Raw genomic sequence first — 19,029 nt, 5'->3', positions numbered from 1 at the left:
TGTCTGAAATGACTTAATGTCATGTTATTTTCTAGACAGACCAGTCAGACTGAGTATCTTCTAAGATCTTAAAATCTGTTCTTGTTTAGTGATTAGAGTTCTGAACAATTTAACAAGAGACAAGATCAGAATATTTAAGTGTCTCGAAATGACATATTTTCTGTATTTTTTTTGAAAGTATAGTATTAATGCTAGAGTTAATGCAGAGAGGACAAGTTTTTGACAACTACATAGCCTCAACAAGACTCACAAAGCAAGTTGTCTGCCTATCTTACAAAAAATTCAGGTACTTCTAGCAAATTACTATTAGAAATGGTTTCACAACATGTAAACCAAACTCCTCAGAAATTTCTACCTTTAGCAGTTATACAGATCTCAGTTAACAGTTGTATAAAATTTCCATAATTATATGTCCTCCCATTAGAAGACAGGCTTCCTCAATACTAGAGAGTGAGGACATCAGCTGCGCTCAGCTGAATGTGATCAGTATGTCTTCTGCCTACAATACAAGGGTGCACAAGCTGGAACTTACTCCCACTGATCAGACAGGAAGCCCTAACAGTTACAGTTGCTCAATATTAGTATTTGTTTGGGGGGAAAAAAAAAAAAAGGCAAATCTGAAATAAGAACCAGTAACACTGAGCAGTCAGCTGCTATGCCAAATTCTTACTGCCTCTGTAAATACCTTCAGTTCTAAGCACAGTATCCTGCCTCCATCAGAAAAAAAAGAAGGTATTAATTGATTTGCAACATAAATAAAACCTTACAATGGGCTAAACTTAAACAGTTATCCCCCTTTCAAAGAAATATTAACAGAAACCAGTAATCAAAAAAGAATAACATCCATTCTGGTGATCTGTACTTTTCCACATAGTTCTGTAGAGACACCCAAGAGATTCAGTCTTTGATGCTTTCTCCTATACTAAAGTGACATTTTCCATTATTTGATTATTCTAAATATGACTCTACTTAGAACTTCAACAATGGCACTTTTCTCCCTAGAGATGGTCCTAATGGTAAAACAGACATCCTTCATTATAAACCTGGACTTCTACATGGAAGCTCCAACCTCAGTACAAAGACTCTGACTCAACAAAGCTTTTAGATGGATGCTTAATTCCAGACACGCTGGTTACTCCTCACTGATTTCAAATAAGTTTACTCCTATGTTTAAAAATAAATGTGCCTGTGCAGTATCTTACAAGAAGAAGCCATCATTTAACATCCAGGCTTCTCTATCACACATTCTTTTAACAACAGCACCAAACAAGCAAATTAGATCCTGTTAAAATTCAAATTCTGTAGCGCACTGCATCTGCATTCATTTCTTTAACCTAGATTGCCTATGACAACTACCAATCATTTTCTTAAAAGATGCAGGAAATTTAAACATGGAATAGCCTCAGCCATTTCCATAATGTTCTTCACAATGAAAACTTATCACTAACCAAGATTTTTGTCTTATTTCATGACTCTGCACTCCCACGCACCAAGGGAACATAACAGGAGCAAGCCTGGGCAGAAGCCGCCTTTCAAAGTAGAGGCAAATGCTCTAAGAAACAGAAGGGAGTATTAGCGTGTAGGGTTATGTGACGTGCTAGGATATCGTGTTCCTTTTTTGTTTGTCTGCTCCTTCTCCTTACAGCAGGGAAACATAATATTCAGTGCAACAAGAAATTATGGTTTACTTCTGTAGTTCCCCTTAATAATGTGATTTAGCACTGCACTACTGTAAAAGCACTCAGGTTGCACTTACCGGAACTGCAATAAACATTTATGTCAATTTACTGTTTTAAGGTACTCCCGGCTTGGTAGTTAAGTTTTTTTCTGAGCACCTTCGCAAATGTTAGTCCCCCCTGCATTAGCAGGGTTATGATGGTGGGGTTTGTATCCACATACTGTCCCCCTAGCAAGACTATTATAAGCATCCTACTCATCTCATTTAGTTTCCTATGTATTAGATTACAATGCTGCACAAACACGGGAAAGGGTCTGAATCAGCAGTTCGGGACTCCAGCAACTTCCTCCACCACCGAGATCAAAACTCTACTGCCCCAAGTAAACCTCACCATAAAATGATGAGGCTCCACATTAAACACAAGCAAGTTTCTGGCTCCACCACTGCCCACTGCATGCCTGTGGGACATATCAGTTCTGTTTGTTCAACTCTGTTTTGTTCTCAGCTAGTTTGTAACAATTTATTCTTAACCCATCATAAGACACCAGTGTCCATCTTTTTTGTTTTCATTTGTAGCTCTGCCTTCATGCATCAAAAAATAGGACTTACATTTGGGGGGCTGGGGAAGCAGGAGAAAATTGGAGTGACAGATGCTCTACAAAGAAACAAAACATTGCTGCTACCTTTTTCATTTTCATTCAGTAGGATTCAGGTGGATAATCTCCACCAACAAAAAGATGAGTATTTTACCCTTTTTTATTAAATTATGTCTTCGCTTCCACTTACAATATGGACACATGAAAGAGTTTATGAATCTGATCGGTTAAACAGCATGCTGTAAGTAATTTTTTTAAAATAATAAGTAAATAAATTAAAAAAAAAGAGATGAAAAAGAATCCTCCACTTATGGACTGACTTGATTTATACATTTTCTTTAGGTATTTTTGAGATTTCCAATGATACAGTACTGGAACATACTTTTGGTTTACATGTTGGAAATATACACTAATATTGCATTGATTTTAGTAACAGCAACATATTCTTCTAATGTTCACATTTTCTTAACGTATTATTTGATACAGACTATGCACAAATTAAAAAATTAATATGGCACAGTATCTTTCAGCATATCTCTAAATGCATCAGAATACAGTATTTCATCCATAAGCATAAATTCTATCCATACAGATAATGCCTAAAGCTATTAAAAGTTCTCAAAGGAAATGTGACTACATAATATCATGTCCCCTAATAAAGAATATCCCAGGGACATGCTTTCAAATGCTCAAGTAATTCATACATCTCCCTAAAATATAAAAAAATCCACCTTATTATTCCTTAACACTTTTAGTCAACTAAATCTTCACACACCGTTGCACTGCAGCAACATGTCAAGTTACAAATGTTGTGAAATGCAATGCTTATCATACCTGTTCATGGGGATCCACTGTATTGTTTTGCTATAACTCAAAAAGCACAGAATCTCACCATGAAACCAGGCAATATAAAACTGATCTAACTCAAACTGAAGACCTAAAATAGGAGTTGAACTGGATCCTTTCAGGCTTACTTTTAAAGTACAGAAATACAGGTAGCTTCAATTTAACACACCAGCAAAGAAGACATTTCCAAGAGACACAAGAAATATGAAATAGAACAACTGTTAACATTACAGTACCCTTAATTAAACTTATTTTAAAGAAGTAATACACTAATACATACAGTGCTGCACACAGGCAGGAGTGCCATTTGGAGAGAATGAAGTAGGTAAGGTACACTTTAACGTAACTTACATAATCAAAACCAAACCACTGAAAACATTATGAAAACCTTTGATTAAATGTAATGAAACTTATCTATATGACAACATATTTTTTGCCTAAGACTACATTTGATTTTGTACGTTACAGTTAGGATGAACAGGTTTGCCAAACTGCATTATCTGCAATGAATAGCAAGATGTGGAATTAATGACAGAAAGATTACTAGTTCCACATTATGTTTCTTCAAGTGATGTATTTCCTTGACACTGTCTATGCTAGCTGACAACATGGGGAAAGGAGGGAAAAAAAAAAAAAAAAAAAAGCAAAACCTCCACGTTCTACAATTCATGTAAGGCCCATTTTTGCTACAACTGCTGACATAAAAAAACATTTCTATCTGTGAACTACCTTTTTTTAAATAAAATGACCTATTATGCCTTCTGTGAGACTTTAGTTTCCTTCACTAGGAACACGTAAGCACTGTGAAAAACAACTGTATGACCGTTACCACCTAAATATTACTCTTGGTCTTTTAGAGCCAAGAAATTCTCAGCATATTAATTTGTTGTCCATGTTTTCCTCCCAGAAAATGTGACTTCAGGAGTTCAAAGATTTTCTCCTTACAGTTTGTCCTTACGATGACACATATCCCACAGCTTCAGCCAAGCTAGCAGTGGGCTCCTACCAGCCCAGGCGTGACTGGGTATTGCAGTACCATAAGCCTGTCGGTGCCCTACTCACCCACATTACACCATTATACTTCAATACATTTTTTGTAACGTATTGTTGGTTCATGCAGAAAAATCTGTTCAGCACACCATCGGCCAGCACCGAAACGGTGGCGGCAAGTCGGGGGCAAGCAGGCTTTACAGAAGAATGACCGTGTCGGAGCATCACCGGCTCTGCCGCTCGCGAACCCGCTGAACTCGCACCTGCCGTTCCCCGCGTCTCAGGCACCGCGGCCGGCAGAACCGGGGTGGGGGCTCGGCACGGCCGCTCCGCGCAGCCCCGGGCGGGGAGCGGAGCGCGCCGCAGTCGGCAGCAGCGCCGGGGCTGTCACGCAGGCGGGCAGACCCCGCGCCAGCGGCTCCCGCGCCCCCCAGCCGGGGCCGCCGCAGCCGCGCCGAGCCCAGCGCCCACCGGCTCTCCCCGGTGGCAGCGGGAGTCATGATGCGCGGGAACCGTGCCTCCCCCGGCCGCGTCGAGCGCCGGGCCGGCCGCGGACAGCTCCTCGGGCACCGCCGCCGCCTCCCGGCGGGCGCCACACAACGGGCAGCGAATGGGCCGCGAAGTTTGTGCCCGCCGGGAGCCCAGGCCCGCTACCGCCCGGCCGTCACGTCCGAGGGAAAGCCCCCGCCATCCCGCCCGGCCGTCCCGCCGCGGCCCGCCTCGGCCCGGCGCAGCGCCCCCCGCCCGGCCCGCAGTGCCGCCGGCCCCGTTTGTGCCTACTCACCACAGCTTCCTCTTTAAGGGCATCAGACTGCCCCTGTTGGAGGCGGTCACCCCTATGGCCATCTGCAAGACAGTCAGGTATTTCTGATACTTCATTTTGCCGTCGCCCCCCCTGTCCCTGCCTCGTCCCCGCCGCCGCCACCGACAGAGTCTCTCCAGCCGCTGCATGCAATCATCAAATTTTTATTTCCAGGCATCTGCCGTCCCTGCGTCGCGCTTCTCCCCCTCCTCCTCCTCCTCCTCCTCCTGCCGCGCTCCCTCTCTCTCTGCCCCCCCGGCTCACGCTCTCCTCCTCCTCCTGCCGCACTCCCTCTATCTCTGCCCCCAGCTGACGCTCTCCTCCTCCGCCTCCCGCCGCGCTCCCGCTATCCCCGCTCCAGCTGACGCTCTCCTCCGCCTCCCGCCGCGCTCTGCCCTCCCCCGGGCCCGCGCTCCCTTCCTCCTCCCTCCGCTGTCGCACTCCCTTTTCCCTCAGACCCCCGCACCCCGCGCTCTGCCCCCCGACCCGCAGCCGCGCCTTCCCTCGCCCCGCCGCACCTCCACCCCGCTGCGGCCCAGGGCCCGGCCCGCTCGCCCCCTCCTCACCTGGGCTGCCTCCTGCCGGCTGCCTGCGCCCCTCGCTAGGCCCGCCGTGGGGCCTCGGCCTCCCCCGCTGACCCCGCGCCCCCACAGGCCGGGCCGCCGGCGGGGCCCGCTCCTCCCCTTCCCCCCCGGGCAAGCGGGCCTTCCCCGCCATCTCTGCCCCCGCCCGGCACCCAGGGCGCTGCCGCCCCGCTGCCCTCCGCAGGTACCTGGGGTATCCCGCCCCCGCCCATGTGGCGCAGCTGTTGCGCTGCCCTCCCGCCATCAGAGGGGCGCCATGCCGCAGCCCGTCCGCCGCGCAGCGCTGCCCTCTCCGCGCTGCCTCGCTCGCCTCGCCTCTAATCCCATTAGCGCCTAGAACAGCCCCATGTTATTTTAATCGCCTGCCCCCCCGGCCCCGCCACCGCCTCCCGGCTAACAATGTCGGTTGTAGGTTAGCGGTAAGCGAGCTGCAGAAGCAAACGCCTCACCACCTGCTGGGGCGGCCCTGCGGAGGCGGTGAGGGCGAAGGTGAGCGGGAGGGTCAGCAGGAGGATGGGGGCGAGGCGCGGGTGAAGGCCAGGGTCACCTGAGGGTGAGGCGTGGAGGCGGGCGGGACGGTGCTGCAGCCGCGTTTCCCGCCAAGCCTGTGAGGGGCTGCCCCGCGCCGCCCGAGGAGGCCACGGGGAAGACAAAACGACACCACTACCCTTTTTTTTTTTTTTTTTAAATTCCTATGTGAGGAAAGCAACTAAAAGGTGTTTGAAAATCAGCTGGTGATTAAGTCAAACTAAAAGTATTAAATGTTTTCAGAGGGGTTGCCCACCTTCTGGTGGATGCCTCAGTAAAAGCAGCTGAACGCATACCCGTGTGGTTGTTGCCTGAGGTGTGACACAGTTACCGTCGCACCTTTCATCAGTTTTGTGCCTTCCTCCTTCAGCTCCACGCTAAGAGCTCCAGAAGACAGTGGCGTTTAACAAGTGCTTTTGGAATTAATTCTAAAACAGCACCAACGACCCTCCTCAGCGCGAACACCGCTGGAGCAAAGTGTGGTGCTTAGCAATAGCAGTGGGAAATGCTTTGGCTAGAGATGCCCTGTCAACATTTTGCAGAATGCAGATACAAATTCAGGTGGAAGCGACAACTTTTCGTTAAGGTGCTGTAATGTAAATAGTATGAATTGTAATACTTAGAGAGTTGAGGTCCTCAGGTGGCACTATGAGCTAGCAAAAATATTGTGAACAGCATTGTGGCTTTATGGCTCAGAGATGAACATTTTGGTGATTATTTTTCTTTTTTTATATGTAATATGTACCTCAAGACTGCAGTCAGCTGCATTCTGCCTAGACCTGTTCATTATGCAGAAAGCAGAGAAGATAAATATATTACTTATAAGCACAACAGATTTTAATTAGAAACATAATAGTTGTATTAGTGTAGTTAATGAGATGGATGGCTTCGCACTTTCAGCCAAGAAATCAGAGATGTATACAAATGTCCTGAAATCCAGTATCACAAACAATTTAAAAATTCAAATGCCAACTTGATGCCTAGTCTGAGCCTGTGCATCTACAGCTCTCAAGATAATGTTAATGTGTTCTTTGTCTTTGGAGAGATCAAGCATTAAAAGCAAAGAGAAATGGCTGCCTCGGTTAGGAAGGTTAAGGAGGAGGAATTAATTTTTGTTCTTAAACAATCCTAGTAGTATACTAACTGGAAAGTCTGTATCTTCTGTAAACAGAACATCAAATCAGTTTGAAAACCTGTGGAGATCCTACTTTACCTTAAAAACAACTGTAAAACCAACACATTGCTTTCTCCTTCCGTGTACCTAGTCATTATTTAGCTGACTGAAAAAATGCTTGTTGCCCACACAAGATACAAGAGAGTATGGGCTGGATTTTATTCTCTCCATCATTAGTAGAATGCTACTTGCATTGTAATTGAAATACTCATTTACACTTGTGCAATCCTATGAAAAAAATCATTTACACCTTGAAATGGTAAGAAATGCTGACATAAAGAATGATGAGACTGTACTAGTTTAAATGTAACGTTTCAGTTTAAATGTTACACCTGACAGCTAGAAAAATACATGTTATTCTCATTTCATATAAAAATTCTTTATAGAAAAATCCAGTCTTAATATGGTTGTAGTTGTAGAAATTTGGTAGATAAGACAATGTAAGGATACAAGGAAAGCAAAGTTTATTTGAAACCTGATAAATCTGGAAGAAGCAGGTGAGCTTTCAGAGTTTTTTATGTTCTTAAAAATACTCTGTATTAGAAAGTCCCAAAACATTGATTTTTCAATAGCAGGGTTGAGGCATAGATTTATTTTAAGAGTCTGTATTAAAAAAAAAAAAAAAAAAAAAAAAAAGGATTAAGGAATGCACCAGTAATACCTTGCATGAAGACTTACAATGAAGCCTGGCTGCGTATTCAAATCTTTATTCAACTTCTTCAAAAGTCTGTAATGGTATTCCTATTCTTAATTCAATAGGAGTTCCTAAATCTATTTAAATTTGCAAAACAATTACAGTTGTTCCATGTTTAGCTCTATAGTTTTCAATGATTATACTCTTATCAGTCTGGTACTAAAAAATTAACTTGTTTTATATATTTCATTTATCATCTTCCATGCCCTTTTTAATGTGCATTAGAGACCAAAACTGGATATTAAAGAAGAAAGTTTATCCTCTAATTTTAATTGGCATGATTTCTGTTTCTCTCATACCTGTTCCTCCTTAGTGGTGCTCCATTGTATATTGCCTTTCAGAACATCTTGCTTTAAGGACCTATGTTTTACATAGCTGAAAGAATAAAAAGATCCTGTCTTTCTTGCCTTTCAGATGGACAGCCTATTTTTAACAGGAGTCAATTAGCAGCTTCCAGATTAGGGTAAGCATCTGGACATCCCATGTTAGCTCTGAGGCCTGTGTGGGCCCATTAGCTGAGCTAAGTCCAAAATTTATACAGTAGATATCCCTGCAAGAGAGACAATCTGGTCATATTTGCAGTTCTCCATGCAAACTCATTCTGTCTCACAAGATACACTCTGCTTTACTACAGAAAGCTGAGAGCTGCTTATGGGTTTTTTTGAACCCAGCGTGCATTTTAAAAGCAGTTTAATTCCTATTAGGTTACTTCAAGTTAATATAGTTGTTTCGTAGGGTTTTTTTCAGTACAAAGTCAAGCAGAACCGTACTAATTTCTTAATTTTATTTGCTTAGGTAACTTAACTGCAGACTTTACATCAGAACAAGCTCTATAATCTATCTGTTGCTTTCAGTCTGCGATGCCTCTGCCTTTTCTGACAGCTGCCCCCACGATGACCTTCCAATGCACTTCTTGGCTCAGAAGAGCAGACTGCTCTTTCAGTTACAAGTTTCAATATTATGTATTGTACTGCTGCACTTGAATGGATGTGCAGTTGGCGCAAACTCCGCTCAAGATAGTATGTTTATACAAGGACAGTGATGTCTAAAAGGTAGATGGATGGACCCTGAGAAGGTGGCATTTAATGCCATGATCTAATTATGACCTGTGCCTTGGTGCTTTTAGGGAAAGCAGGCTGTTGTCAGCAGCAGGAGACTGACTGGTTGCAACTTAAGGGGATGCCACTGTGACAGTTGTACATTGGGAGCTCCCATCAGCAGCTAAGAATAAGGGAGTGTAATTGTGGCATAAAACTGTTTTCATCCTCAAGTTGTGCCTTTTGTTTTTTCAGTCTTAATATTGTTAGAATATATATCTGATTCCAGGTAGTGCAAAGCAAGATTTTACAGCATATCTACTTCTGCTGATCTTTGATTTTATTTCAGTAATCCTGTCATTACAACAGGGATTGCAGAAACTTATCTTGTTTTCTTTTATCATTAGCCCACCATACATCCTTGTAGTGCCAATTGTTGCTTGGTGCCATCCTTTTCAAACTCTCACCTGTGTACTCGGTCTTGACTGAGCTCACAGGAGTTAGGTCTGACTCAAAACACTCTTTGGAGATGTTACAGAAATGCACTTTTAAAAGGCTATGCTTAAGTTACTTAAGATAAAAAGAGTAAAAAGAAAAAAAATAATCTTACCAGAATAAATGGCATCTTTATTAGTACTGTAATAGCCGCATCAGAAACTTTTGAGAGTAGATTAGACCTTAATGACACGTTTTAAGTCTTTGATTGCATTCATTATTAGGTTGTCAAAATTGTATTGGAACTAAAGCAAACATTAAATAAACTTGTTGCTGGTTTTATGGCATATTTATATGCCATATATATATGGCTATTTATAGCATCTTTTATTTGCATTTTAGAATAGTCATAATTTTAGCTGTACTCTGCATGTAACAGAGACTTTTCATAACATTATATTGTCCGTTCCATATAGTTCTCAATATTGTGCTACTATCTATGCTGGAGAATTAACTTTTTGTTTATTCCTAGGATATTCCTGTTCCCCTGGCTGACTTTTATGCCAATGATTGATAAAAAATCTCAATACACGTGTCATATTCTATGCTTCTGTGGTATTTAATATGATTTCATAACTTTTTAATTACACAGTTCAGTTGGTAAAGTGGCAATATTCCAGAAACTGATACAACACTGACATTAAAACATGACATTAGATGACTGATCTCCATCTCTACTTTAATGTAAATCTTCCTGTTTACTAAAGATGGTTCTTTTCCTGCAGTAGTTGTTAGTAATATTTTATTCTGTTAATTTGTACAGTTAGTCAATTATAATCATAATGTTAATAAAGATTTATGTTAACTAAGAGCATTAATGCAGAACCTTCAGGCAAGAAAGCTACTGAAACAGACTTTCTTGCCATTTCATTCTGTCATGTGTAACCTTCATATATCTCCCATTTTATTTCCAGAAAGAAAAATAAAGGGATCATACCTGTCAAGGCAAAAGAGTTTCTTAGAATCTACAAGTATGTCAGATGCAGTGACTCCAGGGGTTATTTTCTCCGTCAAAAGTAAGAAAAAACGTGTGCATTCATGTGTTTCCTATCTATGTATTTAAAATACATCTCTGACTTTTTTGGATCTATTAGGGCTTTTCCATACCCATATTAAATATATTTATTATATATAATTCAAAGCCTTTTTCTGGTCTTATTACTGTTTCTTCTATAACTCCACGTTACATAAAAATCTATAGATACATACAGTACCATCATAAAAAGGCAAATAAAAAAAAACTCAAAGAAATTTTCCTGTCACACTTTACTGCACAATTGACCATCTACAAAAGGGGAATTTTTCTACCTTTCTTTGAAGTGTCTTCATGACAAGCTAGCTTGACTGGTGGCAGAACACTGTGGGTCTAAGTGCATATGGTATTAAACTGACAGTCATTTAGAACTAACTTGGGTTGTCTGAAACAGTTTATCCTGGTCATTCGGTTGAGCTGCCAAAGTAGAGACATAAATAATTTTTCTTTGAATGAAAGAATGTTCACCATGTTTTCAAAGAAGAAGAAGATCTTCACAGAATAAATAACTTCTATTTGACTATGGATTATCAAGAAGAAAGAGTTTGCTAGATTAAGCAATTAAAATATTTACCAGAAACTTGCAAGCAAGTATCCCTGTTTCACTGTGGTCAGGGCTATTTAGTAATGGCTGCCTGTTCAAATAGTGTCAGTGCTGTTCTACCAGGTCTGATGTGGAGCTGCTTTATACTGTTAATATCAAATCTAGGTTACTGCAAAAATAAGAATACTATTGAAGTGAAGGATTCAGCCTAGAACAAAGTGGACTTGTACTGCCACTATCCAGTACTTTTACATTTACCCATTTCTTGCAAACTTGTACTTCTAAGATTTTACTCTTAAAGAAGAAAAAACCTTAAGTCAAAATTATCCAAATATCACATTATGCCTGACAAGCATGACCCTCGCACAGGATAAAACAAGCTTAATGTAGAAAAAAATAGGCATATGCATTAATTCCATTAGTGCTTTCTGATACGGCTTATTCATGTAGAAAACTACTGGAGGGAAGAAATCACCAAGCATACAATTTCAATGTGAGATGCAAAAGAAAAAGAAGCGTAAGTAACATCACTTCCCAGAAAAGATTCTAAGCAATAGATTGCATCTGCAACACATCACTATCTCAGTACATAAAGATTTAATTAATTAGTTTTGCTAACAGTGTATTGTTAGAACTGTGAGAGTATGTAACTCTGAGGTGAGGTGTGACCAAACCTTGCTGTCATTCTGGCATGTAGAGTCGCTAATAGCTTTCATTTTCATTTTTAGATCTTATGCCGTATGGGGAAGCCTCCAAGCACAAAATATTTAATAGAGAAGGGAAGATTGTGAGAAGCAGGGGATAATTATAGTTTCCTGAAGCAAGGGTGTGGAATTCAAAAAACCAAAAATTTAGAATATTGGAGGCTGAGAAAAAAATACGTATTTCTGAACTGTTGTACTAGACATTTTATAGAACCACTGTGAAAAATCGTGAATGAGGACCAATTCATAAGGCTGTACTCAGTTGTCCAGAAAGACTACTTCCTTGTATTTCCTTTACATTTTTTTGTAGTTGTACAGGGAGTTCTGTGCATGGTAGCTTTACACATCGGGATAAATAGATCAAAATGAGATGCAATCTTACTAAAATTTAAGGAGCTTCTTCTGCCAAAAATTATATGCATGCCTCATTTTGTATATTAGTAGCAATTCAGACCCTTATTTAGTCTCATTAATATATTTGATTAAATGTTGATAGGAATGTTTCCACATCCATGAGAGATAAAGCCTGAAGGCTAGCTGGATGTTTCACGAATGTGTTGAAATTGTTCAGAATCCTAGTTGAAGCCTGTTGTGTGTTTAGTTGTATATTTGCACACTTACTAAAAATATGAAAATAACATCTTTAACTTTCAGGAAGAAAGCTGTTCTCATTGCAATGTGTATGGCTGTTAATGCTGTACTATTTTAATCAGATTACCAGTACAATGAAAATTAAAGTAATAGGATTTACTATAGTTAGATGCAAGTATACAGTTATCTGCCGTGTAAAGAACACAAAAAACTTAGTGGAGCTCATTACAGGAATATTGTTTATGCTAGTTATTCAATTTTTTTTTTAATCACGCTAAGCCCGATTTTAATCAATTTTATTTTTTTTTTTTACAAAACTTTAATCAAACAATTCAACCCAGAAGGGTTAGTAATAGTCAAGTATTACTCGTCTGGGACAGAGAGAAGTGCAACTGAAGGACTACAAGCTACACATTTCGTTGTCCTGACTGAATAAAAGATAAAATTTAAACAGAGTATAAATGATAGAATAGTGTTAAACAGAATTTTACAATGTGGTTGAAGGAATCAAATTTGAATTTATGGTTTTAAGGCTAAAAGTGCTCAATATTTATCAATATATACCAAATGTTCCTGTAACTCCAGCGTAGGGAAACCTACACAAAATTTTGGTCCAGATTGCAGATGTGTTTCCCAAGTGATTATGCTGTTATTGTATACCTCTCCCTTGTGACATCCTAATAGATCATAAAACTGAAGATACACACATTAAGCCTAGCAGGTAGGAATTAAAAAAATGAAAAGCTAACCAAAAATGATAGCTCAGCCTACTAGCAAAAGCTTTGATGCTGCAGGTAACTATTTCTGTGAGTATCTGGGACTACACCTGGTGAAGAAATCAGCTTGAACACAACAGGTTGAGGGATTGGTTCCTATGATGTCCCTTTTGCTTTCATCAGTAATCAGCTTGTGCCATACTGTAGTGACATGGTATCCTATCCTACTGGAGACCAGATTTTAGATCTGGTAAGATTCAAAATATGGTAGTGGGTTACAGTTTGCATCTACAAAATTTTCAAAGATCCAATATGACTATTTTCAAGGCAAACCTTATTCATGCTGTAAAGAATGTGCAAGATCTGGTCTTTTAGTCACTTATTTTCTAATGTTAAGAAAACAGCAGAGGTAGCATTTGTAAAATTTCAGGGAGATAAAGCCCTCCTATTAAGTCGGGTGGGGATGTTACGTATATAAATATTAATATACATATATATACACACACACACACGTACATATATAAAAGACAGATAAAAAGCAGCTTGAAGGAACTCCTAAGCCAAAGTTAAAAAATGTTTACATTTCTGAGAGCCAAGCTTCAGACAGTATATTATGTATCTGACTGGGTGTCACAAATTCTTGCTCAACTTTGAAAACATTGGTTCAAACTAATATAAAATATGTTAATAAAATAATGTGATAAAATTTTAAATATGTCATTAAACTGAACAACTGGAGCTCATTCTTTCAGGAATATGGAAATTCAGCATATAAAACATTTTTTCTCTTTTGTTTCCTTCAAAATCATCTAATACAGAATAAAGACATCTTCTTTCCAGATACAGGTATTTTTGAATATCAAACATGTATTTTTTTACTTCATTAACTACATAAGGGATTTACAGTCGTTTATGTTCTTTCACTAACTGGTGTCAAGAGTTTTCCAGACTCCAGTAAGTTATTTATAAACGATAAAAATCCATGTGCAGATCAACAATCTTGCTACAAACCAGATTTTTTATAACAAATAAGCAATTTTTTGTCCTTAGCTTCAGAGAAGACACAATCAATTCTAGCTTATCTTATACAATGCAGTTATTGCTACTTTTGGCATAGATGATCTGGCTCCAAATTTGCTGTGAGTAGACCAATTTTTTTTAATTGCCCCAGTATAAAAATAAAACTGCCTTTATGGCATTCCTGATGTTACACTATCAAATTGCATAAGGCCTTACATCCTGGAGAAAACACAGGAATAGCAAAATGGGAAAAGGGAGAATTAAACAAATTACTATTCTTCCCTTAACACAGAGCGCAGTTTTGGGTTTGAGTTGTGTGGTATGGTGTGTTTGGGTTGGTTGGTTGGTAGTTTTTAAGCGAAAGAATAGGGTGAAGTAAATAATGCACTACTAAGATTTTGTCTGGTAAGGTAAATAGATTACCTTTTGCTGTTACGGCAGTTTATATACCGTTTTTCTGATCAGTTTAGCTTCACTTGGTTGTTTTTAGACACTGAAGTAACAAAAGCATGTACAATACTGTTGTACAAGATTTTATTCATCTAACTTAAAATTGGTCATCACATTAGTACTCTCTAATACTGAAATATTTATACTTCCTAACATATTCTAAAAATGAATCAGCAAAAGATACGAAGTTGTATGTTAATACACTCTGTCCTTGCCATTTGGTTACCTCTTATTATTTCATATTTTTGCTTGGAGCATCCAAAGAAAAAGCAAGATCCTGTTAGGGGCAGGTACACTCAGCTGGCATAAAATAAGAAGGCCACACTGGAGTCACCATTTCATACCATGTGAGGGTCTGCTAGTGTAGGTTAGTCCACGCGTTTTGGTGAGAGTTGGGAGCAATATTTTTATGAGCGTTTTCCTGGAGCTGACCTGGATAGTGTCTGTCCTGAGATCTGTCATGCTGTGATCTGCACTGCTACAAGGACAGCATACACCATATTAACAGTTACAGTATAATTACTCTTCTCAGTATAACCTACAACCTTTTTTTCTCATTACACACTAGCAGGTTTGAGAGCTCACTTGCGCTCTTGCCAGCCAAGCAATTTACCTACCATCTGCATGTAAAGAGCACCCAAGCAGTTATGAAACTGTCTGGTTCTTACTCAGCACTGGGGGGTGGGGGGGTGGGATTGGGAGCTATTCATTGGCTCTCCAATCTTTGGAGCAGCAAGGGAGGATGCAACAAAAATGAAAATAAAGCTTTGAGGTTTATTATTTAAGAACCTTACTTTTTGATTCTGTGAAAATTCCTCAGTAATGTACAAAGGACGAATTTTGAACATTAACTAAAAGCCATAAATAGAGAGCTCTCCTGGCACCCTAAACATCTCTGCAAATCTGTTCATTTTATTGCAGTAGTGCAAACTCTTCCTCAGAACCATCTGCACCACTACTGAGATTTGAAAACCAGAACACACAAAAAAGACCGTTGCTTAGTGGATAACGAGCAAGGACACTCTCAAACCCACTGCACTTATCTTCAAGCCAACTGTCCAGGCAGTTGGAGTACACAGCCGCTGATCTCACTCCCGAGTGAAAGATAGAAATACTACAGAAGCTCAAAGCATTTCCCTGAAGAAAACCAGGTGATATCTCACACGAATCTAGTGTGATATTCTTCCTCCAAAACTTTGCCTGGACCTTAGTGACAAACAAATACAATGAAAAAAGCAGCAACTGGGCACCAGAACAAATAAATAGCAGTGAATATTCAAATAGAAATAATGAAATCAAGTTCCATATCTGCTCATGTAGCCAAAAGTGATGATGCTGCACTTACTATGAGTGACCTCGCAGTGGCTGGAGATACCCTGTTGCAGCACTGACAATCTGAATGTGTACCAGAGTACACTAACACTAAAAGAAAATGCACGGATCTCTGTAGAAAACAGAAGACATAGTGTTTGTAGGAACAAAGCAAAAATACCAACACTTGCAAGTAGTCACTGCAAAACACATTCAGTCTGGTGATCTGTGCACATCATTGTGACAGCAGCAATAAGTCACAAGCTCTGCAGCTGTTTAGAGGGAAAGTTTCCTGTGAACCTGAAGCCAAAGATGAAGGTGGGACACAATGTATTGATTCCCTCCTTTCAATGGATAATTTCTGGTTATTGTATTATGCAAAGAACATAGATATCATCTGTCTTGGGCATTAATGAAATGTTATTACTGTGGTATCTACACTGTGAACAGAACAGAAGTAGTCTCTGCTCTTGCCTTCCAGTATTTTCATGTGAACACATCTCTGATCTGTGTTAAATGATCTCTTCTAGTGCAGCTTCTGAAAGCATCTGTCTTAGCATTGCGCTGCACCTTTTATCTGATCACGTAATGTGCTAAATACCTTCAATTCCCACTGACTTCAGTAGATTTTGACAATGTAGTGCTAGTCTACCAGAATAAAATGTGCAACTGACTGACACAGCTTTGATCCCAGCAATTCCCAGTGGATGGAAAACACTAAGAAAGATTATCCAGCATAGCAGTGGGATAGAGATGTCCAGTAGCAAGAAAGAGAAGTTCTATATAAGCATTCCAATGCTATTCTGGCTGCAGGGAATTTTACTCTTTTGATGGATTAAAAGTCAGGATAGTACCAATGTCATTTCGCAGTTACGCTGCATCCTACTCGATGCAGACACCTGACATTTCCTGACAAATCCGATGCTCCAGAAGCTCAGCTTCGCTCTGGTGAAGTATATTACAAGTACAACCAAACTCAAGGTCATAGCTAAGAATCTGAGTGAGTATGATTAAATTAAATATAATGCATAGAATCTCATTCCCGTTTCTGTCATCTTCAAATTTATACGAACCTCTCTGAAGGAATAATGATGAATAACACCAACCTTGAGAGACTGATGAATTTCTGGGGGAGCTGGCTACGGGAGTTATCTGAACCTTCACAAAATCTTAAGACTGAATTTGCATTTTCTTTGCCATAGGTATACAGTACAAAGAACGTCTGTTTGATAGATACCACTTTTCTCTTTACAAATGCATTGTCATACTACTGTACAAATAACGTTTATCTGTTAACACACCTAACATGCACCAGTGACAAACATTTCTTCTCTGATATATAACATTATTTAAAAATCATTCCACCACTACTTATAACCTACAGTACATACTCTTACCACCTTTTGTCTCAGTCTGTCTCTCTGAATCTCATTAGCATGCTTTATTCTAGCCACCAGCTGTTTGCCCTTTGAACTCAATTGGCCTTCACTAGATGGAACAAGAAGGGAGTATTTTCTGCTATTTTTTATCAAGACACCTTGAACACACATTCTTGTTCTTCATATATTTTCTAACTAACATTAAACAGAAAAAGGCTAGTAAGGAAACGACCTGTATGAAAGCCCTATAGGTTTCATCTTCTGCCAGCCCAACATGGAAGCATCTTGAGACATTTTCACAGAGTTTGTGGTTAGCTTTTGATATGCTTCCTTTTCTGACGCTTCCCCCTCCAATATCATAACCTAAATTTTTCTTTGCAGTCTATTGGAAGTTCAAACAACAAAGTTCATCTTCTGTCACCTACACAGAATGACAATGCTGTCTTCCATTTGTTTAGCAGCAGCACTGAAGTTACTTATAAATTGTGCTCTGCATTTGACATACAGCCAGCCACCAGAAGAAGCAAACTCACTCCTCCCCAGATATTATTCCTTCGTTCTGTAACTCCACTGTATTTATCAGACAATGCTAGTTAATGTGGTACATATAATTATTTTTATGTACCTTTGTCAGCCCAGAGAAAAGAAGAGTTCCACCACCTGGTTGTACACGCCAATTTTCTGTAATCTTATTAATAATTAATGGTACACACATCATTGAGCACTGTTCATGTGAACAAGGTTTACAGGTGTTTTGTAAAGATACTGTTCCTTTTTTTCACATTTGTTTGTAGAAGGAATACACGTCCTCTTACCTATGTTTCAGTAATTACTCTTGGTAAAGTTAAAAGGAAATTCACATCAAGAATAGAACAATATTAAAGGGATAAAGGGAACAATATAAAGGGGTAAAGACCCGAGAAATCAAACAAGTTTGAACTTCAGTTTAAATTATCCTCTTGTGCCTGCCTGGTGCATATTGCCTTTATTTTTCTATGTCTACTAATACTGATGGTGTATTTGCTCATGCAAAGTAGAGGAAGCCAATGGGCAAAAGTCATATGTAGAATATGTTTCCCAGTGCCTCAGGGTGGGACAGATGTATATATAATCCAATTTTCCTTTACCAGGCAACCATCATGTGTTTGTGTGCTGTGTGTAGCAAAAGGTAGCATCATATATAAGGTCTTCAGTCCTGTAACTGAAGAACACATCAAGGAAAACCCAGCTCTGCCTAGTTCTGAAAGCTGCCTATATATATTTCTACTTAGCTGAATAGATGGGGAATTTGCAGGCAGTGCTTCCCATTGCTTTGGGGAAGTGCTGGAGGAAGGCAAGGGGAAGATGTAGCCATGTTTAAATATCCTATAGGATTTCTTATGTCTTCCATGGGTTGATTAAAATCATTTGTTCCTGCTTGTTCCTCATCCTTTATCCCTCACAGAAGGAGCATGCGGCAATAATTTGCAGCAAGATTTTTATGTAAGCGTCCCCCTTACATGGGTTTTATGCAGAAGGGAAACATATGGTTCTGAAAGAGCATTAATACCCAGGTACAGCTGGTCTTTGAAGATTTTAAGTGATCCAGATAAAAAGAATGATCAAATGCTTCCCAAGGGAGACTGTGGCTGTTCCGACACTGTTCTTTATCACAAGTGTAACACTTAGAGGGAGATGTCTACAGAGACCTAAGAATAGAATGGGGATTGTATTGGCAAAAGCAAACCAGGCATATAAGCAAATAAGACAAAAATAAAACCCTCAACCTGGCCAGCAATAGAGAACTTAATTGCAGTCTACCAGGCTGGCAGCAAAGAAAAGGAAGCAAACTGTTTCATTCATCTATTGTTATTAGTT

General features: G+C 40.0%; 1 protein-coding gene across 6 annotated transcripts in view; it reads right to left on the bottom strand.

Annotated features, from left to right (window-relative positions):
- TJP1 (tight junction protein 1) overlaps positions 1-19,029 on the bottom strand; it is a 198,656-nt gene that overhangs the window by 160,361 nt on the left and 19,266 nt on the right. For 2 of the 6 annotated variants that reach the window (XM_040600232.1, XM_040600234.1), the window contains exon 1: positions 4,895-5,142. The exons of 1 other annotated variant lie outside the window; for it this stretch is intronic. In XM_040600232.1, coding sequence (XP_040456166.1) covers positions 4,895-5,061 — 167 coding nt within the window. In that variant the 5' untranslated portion in view covers positions 5,062-5,142. Of the gene's footprint in view, positions 1-4,894; positions 5,143-19,029 lie in introns of those variants that run through there. 3 more of the 6 variants (XM_040600236.1, XM_040600238.1, XM_040600233.1) reach the window with 2 other exon arrangements.

The sequence above is a fragment of the Falco naumanni genome, chromosome 7, assembly GCF_017639655.2.
Source record: "Falco naumanni isolate bFalNau1 chromosome 7, bFalNau1.pat, whole genome shotgun sequence".
Lineage (NCBI taxonomy): Eukaryota > Metazoa > Chordata > Aves > Falconiformes > Falconidae > Falco > Falco naumanni.
The sequence above is the reverse complement of the archived record's forward strand: the minus strand, read 5'-3'. Positions and strand labels throughout refer to the sequence as shown.